Below are 12,645 nucleotides of genomic sequence, written 5' to 3'. Positions count from 1 at the left end.
ATCTATTCTGGTAACAAATGCTTAAGGAACTGATTGCATGACACCTTAGTCCGCACTCGCTTCCCTGTTCTTGGAACACAGTAGCAGTGGCGTGTCTTTATGGCACTCCTAAGCTAGAAATGCCAAGGTAGTAAGGGGAATAAAGCATGCAGAGGAAAGCACCTAAGTGCACAGGGCTAATGCCAATGATTTGTGATTTTATTTATTTATTAATTTTTAATGATTTGTAATTTAAAATAGTCCCTTCCCACAATGCTACAAAATGTATGACTTTTATAAAATTCAGAAAAAACAATTTCATACACCTAATTTTTTAAACTGAAAAAATAGGCGGTGACCTGAATTTTCTCATGAACATTACTGTACTCTTCAAGATTAGTAGAAAATTATTTAACAGGTAAAATTTAGCTTCCACTCATACTTCAAATGCTCCAGTGAATTCTGATTAAACTTAAAAACATATGAGTGTAAAGTTTTAAAAATTGGAAGGTTCCAGGCATAGTGGCACATTCCTATAATCCCAGAACTCAGGAGGCTTGTCGTGAGTTCAAGGCCAGCCTCAACTATATAGCAAGTTTAAGGCCAACCTGAATTGCATAGCTAGAATTAAAACCTGTTTAAAAAAAAAAAAAAAAAAAAAAAACAAAAACGAAGGTATAACAAACTGTAGGAATAAGGAACACATTATATACAAACTGTGTTATGATGTCAATCATTTGTTTAAAGGTCCAAATATATAAAGTAAACCTGTTAATATTATGTTAATCACCAACATAAAAATCAAAACTTATATTGGACAAATGCAATCTGCCCTTTAGGAAAAACAATTCTGTTTGTGTAGGGGTGTGTGTGCGTGTGTGTTCTGCCCTGCTCTTATAAAAATCAATCAATATCAATCATTCTAAATTCATGATTATGTTACTAACTTACCTTTGTCAAAATCACAGGAACAGAGCCATGGCCATCATGACAGTATTGGGCATCTTGGTAATAAAGCCATCTTGTTTTGTATCTATGCTGACATATGGAGGGCCTAAAACTGCCAATAATTCTCTCAAAGAAAATGTAATAAATGTAGAGACCTGCTCTAATATTATACCATATGCATTTATTTGGAAAACATTCACTGTACATGTTAACTGTACAAGGAACGTAAATTGAGGAAGCTGAAGTGAAAACAGCACTAAATAATAATTTTAAATTGAAGAACAGTAAAATGGAATTTTAGGGCCGGGATTTAGCTCAGTGGTTCTGGCGCCTGCCTCGCAAGTGCAAGGACCCGAGTTCAATCCCTAGGGGGGGAAAAATAAAAATAAAAATAAAATAGAATTTTAAGCTTGAGTCCTATACTTGTTCATATGTTTAAATAGCAACTGTTAAACTTTCTCCTGAATTATCCGGGCTCAGTTGCTGTTACTGTTGTACTTTCATCCTCTTTCATAGAAATTAGAAAAATTAATACATCCTTTTCATCACACACCATCATTATAAACTTTTATATTTAAAGATCTATAATTTAAAGAAACAGTGTCATATCATTTTAATCAAATACAAATAAAAATAACTAAAACAAGAATTTTCTATATCAGAGTAAAGAAGATAGAAAAAAAATAATTCACTCTCTTGTATCTCATAAGTATAGGATTTATAGAAATACCCACATAAATTACAGTTACTATTTTTGTTTGTAGGCACATACTTTAAACATCAATAGCTTAACTGGTTAATTCCCATAAAGGAAGAAATGAAAATTTTGGAAAAACACCTCTATATAATATTTTAATCAATAAGTGAACACAGAAAAACGCTATAATCTTTTAATCAAGAAATGAAATCAAATTGCAATTGTACTGGATGGACCAAACAGAATTTTCTGGCTACTTGTATTAAAAGAGCTCCTAAACATCATTCAGACAGTTACGGCCCAACTGTAATTCTGTGCTCACCCACTGGGCTTATTAACATCAATGTGAGCTGGTAAGTACTACCATGATCTTTGAGATTGTGAAGAATCACAGTAGGAAGGTATGGGACTCCCAACCTGGCACTAACTCGGCCTCTAGATCCTTAACGTGGGACCTGACCATGAAGGGTGGCACTTTCAGAAGCAGGTCAAGAGGCAGCAAAGCTGAAGAAATAAAAGGGGAAAGGTATGAAACCGTAACATAAATGATACCAAATTTCAGGAAGGTATGTTGTTTGATTTTATGGTGAATTTAACACTAAATTACCTGGTCTTGGTCTTGATCCTATTCCACCAATGAACTCCCTGAAAACAGAATTGGAGGCTATTAGAATGACTCTTGACTTGGCTTTGACAAACATTTACTAAAAGCTACACTCTGCTGGGATTTGTATTATACATATAAATAAAGGCTATTTTGCCTTAACATGTTCTCAAGAGTCTAATAGAGAGAGGAATAAACACAAACATTTCCTATCCCAACATGGGAATGGACATTCTGCGGACAAATGGAAGAATTTTTCCCACTGAGGTTGTTTATAAGATCAAAGTATCATTAAGGACTAATTCTTCTGTTTGAATGATTGTCTTGCTATACTTAAAAATCAAAATACTGATATTGTACTAAAAAGAAATAACATTTAAATTATATATGGCATTTTTCATGATTTCTTCTGCTGTCTTCAAAGAAAGAAACTCATAACTATTCCTATGAAGTTGGATAAATTTTGCATTTGAAATGTCATATTTTACTTAGTTTTCATTACCATTAACATCCCTTGTTTGCCTTACCCCAACATTCTAGATTGTGTGCCCATTTTATTTTTGTTTTTGTTTTTTGGTACCGGGAATTGAACTCAGGACCTTGCACTTGAGAGGCAGGCCATGGAACCACTGAGCCAAATTCCCAGCCCCAGACAGACTCCTGCAGGTGGAACTCGGCCAATGAGGTATGTTTCTTTTCTCTTTTTTTCTTTTCCTTTGGTACAGGGATCAAACTGGGGACTTTTCACTTGTGAGGCAGGTGGCAGAAGCAGTGAGCCAAATCCCCGGCCTGCATGCCCATTTCAAAGTTGATCTTAGAACCTTCTACCCTGTGGAGGTGGCCTTAAATCTCAACAGACATACAGATAAAATAACATTCAGTTGCTTTTCCTACTGAAGCCAATAATGAAATACAAAATACTTGTGCTGCAATAAGTTATAAGAAACTTATTTCAATGTAATACATTCTAACCATTATAAATTCAATTATTACAAAGCACATGATTGGCACTCAAATACAAATAAACATGGCTGATAATTCTCTTGCCCCAACCTTTCATTTTAATCATAGATTTTTTTGTTTTGTTTTGTTTTGTTTTGTTGAGACAGGGTCTCACTATGTAGTTGAGACTGACCTGGAATTCACTATGTAGCTCAGGCTGGTCTCAAACTCACAGCAATCCTCCTGCCTCAGCCTCCGAGTGCTGGGATTACAGGTGTGTGCCACCATGCCCAGCTTAACCACAGAATTTTTAATACTCACATACAACCCATATCTAAGCTTTTAAATATGACAAAATTGGCATTCATTCACCTACCATTCAACATAAGCACTAGAATAATGCCAATTTTTTTGTTTCTACCTACCAGGGCCTTCCCCATCCTTTTCCATACCCTCTGTCCCTTACCAAGCCAGAACTCTCTTGATCCAAAATTTTTTTCTGTTCCAGCCCCAGGCCAAGTTTCCAGAACCTTACATTGTAAATGAAATTTGAGAATTTTAGTGAGTTAATACATTCTCCCTAGCTCCGGGATAGGACTTAAAGAAGAAAGGGATAGGCCTGCCCTCGAAATGGGCATGTTTCCAGCAGTGCTGTGTGGATGCAGACAGCCTCAGAGCCGTCCTGGAGGGCTGAACATCTACTTCCCACAACCTGCCCCGGGAAATGCTCTCTGGATAACTTCATCTCTTAGCCTTGTGGATGAATCTAGCACCATCTAATAAAAATATAATAGAAGCTATAAACATAAATTTAAAATTTCTGGTATCCACATTTTTACAAAAGAAAAAGTGAAATTCTTTTTTTTCTTTAATCAAACATACTCGAAATACTATCATTTTAACATATTTCACACTTAAACATTAAATGAAACTAGAAATAATTTCCTCAGTTGTACTCGCCATGTGTCAGCCACACGTGCCTAGCAGCACAGTCCTTGACATCCTAGACACTTCTAAGGTCGCTGTTGGTCACTGTCCTTGGTCCTAGTGGTACCTGAAGAACCTCACTACCATGAAAGATGAATAAGAATGAAACTTGTGAAAAGCTTTAAATCCACATTTGTGGATTTTTTGCAAAGCTGATAACCACTTCCATGCTGAGTTATCTAGATGACTATGCTTGTTACCTTGAAGAAGGTATTTCCAACATTTTTACATACAAAGATACAATACATAGTGTATATGAGTGACATAGGGGAAGTACGTCACTCCAACAGTGCTGAGATGTCCAGTCTCGCTACTCCTTTCTATAATTCTAAATAAGTCCGTTAAGAAATTTTAGGGAATTTTTAAAAAATCACACATTCACCCATTTGTTCATTCAATAAATATTTATGAGGTTCCCACTATGTGCAGACACTACGCTAGGCATTACAGATGGGATCGTGAACAGAAGGCCTCTACACTTTCGGAACCCACAAGGTTGTGTAGTGGAAAAATTGATGCATTCAATGGAAATTGGTTAGGCTTCTAAAACCTCAAAATAAAAGATCCGTTGTGACTAGAAGGGACAGATTTTAATGTGCAATTGCTGGCCCCATAGGTAGACAGATGACTGAGAGTATGCAGAGGTTGCAGGAGGTCTAGATTAAACCACCTTGAGCTGGAAATTTAGCTCAGTGGTTCTGGCGACTGCCTCACAAGCACAAGGACTTGAGTTCGATCCCGGTACAAAAAAACCCCCCAAAACCAAAAACAAAACAAAACAAAATACAAAAAAAAAACCACCTTGAAAGCTTACGTCCAAAGGAACAGAAATGGCTAACGGAGGCTGTTATTCTCATAGCAGCTAACTCTGGAAAACATAAAAATGATTTAATAGAAAAAGAACATTCCAGACACGTTTTCAGGTGTAAAGGTTAACATATTGAAGACTTGTGTCCTAAAAGCTGTAAAGTGGGGGATGACCGATAGCACTTCAGGCTGATGAAAGAAATTCAAAGAAATTTAGTGGGGAGCAGATTCACATTCAGTTTTTCTTTAGATCAGGTGTGACTGCATGCATAACGCACAAGAATGCATAAGTCAAAAAACAAAAAGCAGACAGGCTGAAAATAAGTGTTAAGTCTGCAACTTTCACCTCAGACGATTATGTTAAAGTAGAAAATGCAGGCAGGGGCTTTGTGACTTTCTAAATAGATTCTTCACTGAATTAATCTGAGCACAGCATGAATTATTCAGTTAATTGTTTTGTCAGAAGAGCTGTGATACTGGACGGTCACAAACATCCACAATCATTTCTCTATATAAAGAATGAAGTTAGGAAATAAAACTCTAGAATTTTGTCTCTCATAAGGATGCCTTTAAATTTATCTCTCAATGAAGAAAATATTCTCTCATACATTATGAGTATATCACATTAATTCAATCATGAAAAGCAGCCAATATTACTTAATGTTGACAAGAAAAAGAAATATTTAACCTTATACTATGTGAAGGTCGGCTCACAATATTAAGAAAATATATTTTCAGGCTCCTATAGTCACGCCATAAGAGCTAAGTTGAATTTTACATCTGAAAGTCTCTTTCAGGCAGTGACATTCAAAAGTGGCATTATGTAGGGTTGAGTTCTCATATTCAATAGAGGCCTGTATTTATCCACGTTAGTAGAGTTGGTATGATGACAAGGGGGATGATGCTCCTGTGGCATTCCACTCGCCCTTCAATGACAGCTAGAAACAAGCATGAAGCACGAAAGTTTAGAACTGTCACAGGAAGAGACAATCCTGCATTTGGTTTGGTTGTGGCTGTTTTGTCTTGCCAATAAGATTGTTGGATTGCAACACAAGATAGGTGACCAAGTAGTGACCAAGCAGTAGTTATTCAGTGGAAGTAAAACTAGATACAGATTATGAAAAACAGGTTGAGGAGCCAGGGATTTAGCTCAGTGGTTCTGCTGCCTGCCTCGCAAGCGCAAGGACCTGAGTTCAATCCCCGATACCAAAAAATAAAAAATAAATAAAATATAATAAAATAAAATAGGTGTTGGCAAGGCAGCAGCCAGACCCGGGCCGGGGATTTGGCTCAGTGGTCCGGCGCCTGCCTCGCAAGCACAAGGACCCAAGTTCAATCCCCGGTACCAAAAAAAAAAAGAAAGAGGTTGAGAGAGAATAGCCACAAGTGAAAATAAGCAAGGCATCTGCTAAAAGGAAGTGTCACAGGTCCTAACCTGGCATCATCCTGGTCACATTTATGACAAACATCCACAATCATCTCTATATACAATGACTGAAGTCAGGAGCACACTCTTAAATAAAATTATGCATATACTAATTTATCAAAGAAGTTGTGAACCACAGGCATCTCTGATACCACAAACATCCGATGTCTCAAACTAGCCTGCCAACTATACCCTGTTGCCTTGGCAACAGGAGGCAAGCAGGCATGGAGAAATCTTGTTGCCTGAGCAACAGAATCTTAAAAAGAGGAGGGTAGAGAGAGGGAGAGGGAAAAGAATGGGTCTTGTGCTGTGGCTATGGTAAAAGCTATAGATTTCAGACAGTAGGTAAGATTTCAGTCCTTTACAAGGAATGTGTATTAAAAAAACAGTCTTTCATTGATTAATTAACAAGTATTTGTGGATTGGTGGCACATATATGCAGTACACTGTGCGTAGAAAATACTAAGATAAAAAGATATAGTATGGTACATACCTGGTACACAAAATTAAATATCTACTACTTGAATAAATGAATGCATATTCCTTTTTATTGTTTTGAGACAGGGTCTTGCTATGCTACCTAAGCTGGTGTTGAACTCATGCATGCAAGGGATTCTCTTGCATCGGTCTCTCAAGTAATTGAGACTACAGCATGCACCACTGCACCGAGTTCAAATGCATATTAAGAAGGCCATTACACAATAACCAGTCCACTAGGACCTGATTGTAATAGTTCTAGGCTGAAGCTCCTGTTTGCCTCATCAAATTCTACTATGAAGGATAATTTTAATTGACATAAATGTTGTGACTTACTGGATTAGAAACATATATATCAGCCTATACAGACCACATAATAAAAACTGATAAAACTGAACTGCAGCTGGCAAGGCTTTCCCCCCTTCTATGGGCTGTCTCTTCACTTTGTTGGTGGTTTCTTTTTTGTCCAAAAGATTATTTGACATGATTCCATTTATTGATTCTTGGTGTTATTTCTTATACAGCTGAGGTTCTGTTCAGAAAGTCCTAGCCTACATCTATGATTTCAAGAATGGTACCTATTTTATCTTGCAGCAAGTCAAACAGAGGACTAATAGCTGGAATATGTAAATAACTCAAAAAACTAAATCTCCAAAAGTCAGAGACACAATCAAAACAATGGGCAACTTAAGTGAATAGACACTTCTTAGAAGATGAAGCAGAAATGGCAAGTAAATACATGAAAAAATGCTCAACATCACTGGCCATTAGAGTCATCAAAGATCAAACAATACTGAGATGCTAATTTATGTGACAAAGAATGGTCATCATCAAGGAGTCGAATAATAACAAATGCTGGCAATGCTATGGAGGGGAAAAAACAAAACAACTTTTCTACATTGTTGATGGGAATGTAAACTACTACAACCGCTGTGGAAATCAGTATGGAGATTTTTCAAAAATCTAAAACTAGAAATTCCATTTGACCTACCTATTCCCCTTGTAGGTATCTTCCCCAAAGAGTTAAAAACATATTAAAGTGATACCTGCATACGTATATTTATAGCAGCACAACTCACAATAGCTTAATTCTGGAAACAGCCTCTATATCCACCAACAGATAAATGGACAAAAAGAATATGGCATTTATACACAGTGGAGTACCACCCTGCCTCAAAGAAAGATAAACTTCAGTCACTTGAAGGGTAATGGATACAACTGGACACCACAATGTTAAGTGAAGCGAATCAGAAACACAAGCTTAAATATTGCATTCTCTCATATGAGAACCCCAAAATATAAATAAATTACAGGTGAGTAATAGAAAAGATGAAGATTGATCTTTTGCAAATGGGAAGGGATGACCAAGAGACGGGAGGTAAGGGGAACAGAAGAGGAAGGTGATACAAACAAGAATTAAGATGTGTTGTGTACATACACCAACTCACCACAATGAATAAATTGTTCTATACTGCAAACATGTAGTAAAAAATTAAAAATGTTTAAAAATTCAAGTTCATTCTTTTGTTTTTTTTGAGACAGGGTCTCACTATATCTTTCAAGTTGGCCTTGAACTCATTATGTAACCCAGGCTGGCTATGAACTAATGGCAATCTTCCTGACTCAGTCTCTCAAAGTGCTGGGATTACAGGCCTGCACCGCCATGTCTGGTTTTTGTCAAGTCCATTCTTAATTTTTTTCTGGCAAACAGTAATGCAGGCATGAGATTTTAGTTTAGATCAAATTTGAAAATGTCTAAAGTTAAAGATTTCAAAGGAACTGTTCCTCTTTTGGTCTTGCTATTAATCATATTCCTGGAAAGAAAAGGGCTAAAGGTGTAGGGAAAGTGGGAAGGGTAGGGGAAAGGTAGTAAGGGAAAAAATATGAGAAAATGGAAAAATGGAAATAAAGTGTTTGCAAATGGGGACGGGAGGAGGGGTGAAGGGAGGGCAGGGACAAGGTGTAAAAATGAGAACCAAGACCACCTGTCATGTAAAGGTATAAGATCCCAATAATGAATGTAACTTACTGTATACCTAAAATGTACCAATAAGCTCAATAAAAGAAAAAAAACATATTCCTGAAAAAAAATGTTTCGTCTGATGATTGCTTTGATCACTGAGGTCCTTCTAGTTCTAATACCATATTTGCTTTCTCTAGCCTTCAAACTGCAGTACTTCTTGAGGAGACTGATAGCTGTTCTTCTAGCTTCATTTGCTTGTGTTTTACTCATTCTCCTAGTTCATTTGCCTAAGAAAGCCTATCCCAAGTTATTAAGGAGATACTTCAGTTTTTTTAACAAGCAATTAGTTGGTTATAAGTATGGCTCCTGACATCTAAGGCGAACAAAGCTAAGAATTTATGCCTAAGCTTTCCCTCTGCACTATTTAGCCAGAGTCAAATCTGAATTCTAGAGTCTAGAAGCTGCCCTCAGTTCATTTCCCTGTATTTCCCTGTGCATCTGCTCATTGGGACCAACTCCTTTTGAAAGAGCCACCCAGGATTTCACTGTAATTGTCACATGACTTCAGACGTGGCACAGAATAGCCAAAAATGCTACAAGCTTGATTTTCAATTTATTTTCATATATAGCTTTGCTATTTTCTTTTATATTCATTTAGCATTTATCTTCTAAATGTTTGTAGGATGAGTTCACATTTCAAAACAATAAACCAAGAAACCCAAGAAAATCCTAAACAAATTAGATTGAAAATGACTTAATGCTTCATTAGGAATTAGAGGGCAGGGGATGTAGTTCAGTGGTTCCACTGCCTGCTTCGCAAGCACAAGGTCCCGAGTTCAATCCCTGGTACCAAAAAAAAAAAAAAAAAAAAGAGAGAAAGAGAGAGATAAAAAAAAAAAAAAAAAAAAAAAAAGAGAGAGACAGAGAGAAATACATTTTAGAGTTGTCTCTTTTTACTTCAAAGAAAGTTCAGAGAGCACCTGGAAGTATAAAAAGGTTATCAGTGTTTTCTCTCTTACTAAGCATGAGGCATAGACTGCCTTGTATCATTTTTTTCTCCTAAAGTTTATCTTTATCTTGCATTGTACTGTTGTCAGTTCCTTGAGGGAAAAAGAGCTTGGTTTAAACCAATGAGATTTTCCTTATGTCACACTGCATGTACCCTTATTCAAATGTTGCTCTAGGTCAGGTCTTATTCACCTTACAACACACTTTCCAAAGTGTCAGCCTCAGTGTCAGGCCCTTTTCCATCTGCTAATACATTCAGAAACGCAAGGTAACACTCATTCTGCAATATGTCTGCTTCAGACTAACTTTTCCCAATCTACAGATTCTAGTTCACCCAGTCGTTGAAAAATGTTGAACAACGACTGGGTTTTTAAAAAACTATCTCAAGATCTAAAATAAACAGTATATATGTTCTTTCTGATATTGAAGAGTTAAAGCATCAACTGAATTCCTTCAAATAAAACAATTTTCTGTGAATCCTTTCAGGGAAAAAATATTATTTGGTACTTCCAAGATTCCTAAATTATCTGTTTGGAAATATCTATTTTAGTATAAAATTATTTAGCTAGGGAGTATGGCCATGTGTCATGATTTGCTTTTACAATTCCCACTGCCCAACATCAACATTTCTGCATGGTTTCAGCCTCAACTGGTGGCCCAGCCTCTGGCAATCTCTGTATCTGTTCAGTTCCTTTCCTATTTCTAAAGTGGTGGATCCTAGCTCACCAGACTCCTGATACCCAAGTAAGTCCTCTCAGCAGTAGCTCAGAACATCATCTAATAAACACACAGCCCTTCACTATTTCTCTAGCTTCATCGTATCTTCAGCTCTCTTTCTCCAGACACAGAAAAATTTAGATACCTCCTTTCCACTTCTCCATTCTTCCAGGCCTGATTCTCCAGCTCCAAACTGCTGTGTGATTGTACATGTGTGACTATCTCTTTCCTTCTGTAATCTCTTCTCTATTGCCTCTTCATCGGTCTCAAATATCCTAAAGTCATCTTGATACTAAAAGCTTTTTCCATTAAATGTCACCTATAAACTAACTCTTTTAGGTACTCTTCACTTTCTTAAACTGCCCCAGCTCCCCACCTCCAGGACCTTCACAAAGGTCACAATCAAGCCTTCCATTTTCCCCAGTGCTACTGAAACCGTTATCATAAACAGTCTCATCTAGGTTATCAGGAACTTGGGAAGCCCAAGTCTAATAGTTTTGTTTCCATCCTTATTCCAAAAGACAGCTGTAATTGACAGGACTAGTTGTTCCACAGTAATTTCTCCTTGCTGTTAAAGAAGGAATAACCCAAATAAATTCCATCAATCGTTGCTGCTAGATGTGATCAGTGTGAGGAACTTCTAGCTAAATGTATAAGAGCAGAAGTCACGGGAACAATATCTGGTCACAGCCTTAAATGGAAAGGGATGTATCTTCAATTCCCCTTTCCTTTTCTTGGCCACATTTGCCAGGAGGATTAGTCATATTCCCTGCAGATATAAAGGAATAAATCAGGGCTCCAGAAGATGTCACAGCACACAACTGTCCTACACTGTTGACCCCTGTTCAGCTTAGAAAGACCCACTGGCTCATAGCCACTAAATAAAGGCAGAGTTAGACTACAACCCAGGTCCAAGCTTGGCATTCTCTCCAGCATGCTACTTGGTAAACTGGTAGGTTCTGGGTGAGTAGGTCTTCACAGCTTCTATTTCCATATGCCCGTGGTGACTTCTGGAAGTCTATTCAGCCACCAACTACTTGGCTTTGCAAAGTCTAAAAATACTTCTAAGAGATCAACTTGTACATACCTTACTTGGGACTGCCTTTCTCCTCCCGAAGCACTAAAACTTCTCTTTAAAATGCCTGCAACAGGAATATAAAAATAACTACATTATTTTCTCCACAACTCTTTTTTTTAAATGCTGCACTTCTGCTATCTGAGCAACTGTACATACTATAAAGATCATCTTTGCTCATGAAAGCCTGAGCTAAAATATAATGTTACAAATTACTATTTACTTGACAGGCTTGTTTAAGGCCTATATTCCAAAGAAAAGATGCTAAGCAAACAAAAATAAATTGTTATTAGTAATTAACAAAACAGTCTCCTTAAAACCTTTCCAAAGACAGCTACAAGTTACTACATGTAAATTTTAGGGTCTCATTTCTCCTTCCCACTTTCCTCCTACTCCTCTCCACCACTGTTAGGCGGGATAAACAACCTTTAACTCATCACAAAACAGTAATGACCACTCCTGGAATCTGTTAAACATGTCTGTATGCAAGAAAAGTTGTTTCTGTATTATATTATATTTTCCCGCTTGCAAATCAAGCAGTCAGAAAGTTACAGAGAAACTAGGACAGGGAATTGGAAATTGTGATTATCCCAGAAAATTTGGAAGACCTAGTCATCATTTTGATGGACCAAATAAGCTTCTAAAGGACAAAGAATGTAGCTCACTCCTTAGGGTTCTATTTTGACCCATAGACTAAATCTCCTCTTTTGAGATATTTTCTACAGTCTAGTCACTGAGAAAGAGAATTTATACTTAATTTATTTTAGAGTATTTCTATCTATAAGTTTTATATTCTATTTTCTTCTAAATAATTACTTCTCCCCTATTTTCTATTTGAACACCTTTCAGTTTCAGGCTTGTTGAGTATATCCAATCCTATCCTTCCTTATGATCTTTAAATTCTATCTAAAAGTATCTTTTCCCTTTCTTCCCTATTATTCATGTAACTACTTTATTCCTGTATCAAATTAAGACTAACACTAAAGTGATTTATATATTATATTTTTCATAGTTG

General features: G+C 36.8%; 1 protein-coding gene across 5 annotated transcripts in view; it reads right to left on the bottom strand.

Moving 5' to 3' along the window:
- Positions 1 to 12,645, bottom strand: part of Nek10 (NIMA related kinase 10) — a 237,548-nt gene that overhangs the window by 43,093 nt on the left and 181,810 nt on the right. For 3 of the 5 annotated variants that reach the window (XM_010638285.3, XM_010638286.3, XM_019209636.2), the window contains 3 exons: positions 11,643 to 11,697; positions 2,232 to 2,269; positions 2,042 to 2,128 (listed from right to left, as the gene is read on the bottom strand). In XM_010638285.3, coding sequence (XP_010636587.1) covers positions 2,042 to 2,128; positions 2,232 to 2,269; positions 11,643 to 11,697 — 180 coding nt within the window. The remainder of the gene's footprint in view (positions 1 to 2,041; positions 2,129 to 2,231; positions 2,270 to 11,642; positions 11,698 to 12,645) is intronic. The other 2 variants (XM_010638287.3, XM_010638288.3) reach the window with 1 other exon arrangement.

This window comes from Fukomys damarensis, unplaced genomic scaffold, assembly GCF_012274545.1.
Source record: "Fukomys damarensis isolate Sample0158 unplaced genomic scaffold, DMR_v1.0_HiC HiC_scaffold_28, whole genome shotgun sequence".
Taxonomy (NCBI): domain Eukaryota; kingdom Metazoa; phylum Chordata; class Mammalia; order Rodentia; family Bathyergidae; genus Fukomys; species Fukomys damarensis.
This window is presented reverse-complemented; position numbering and strand designations above follow the sequence as displayed.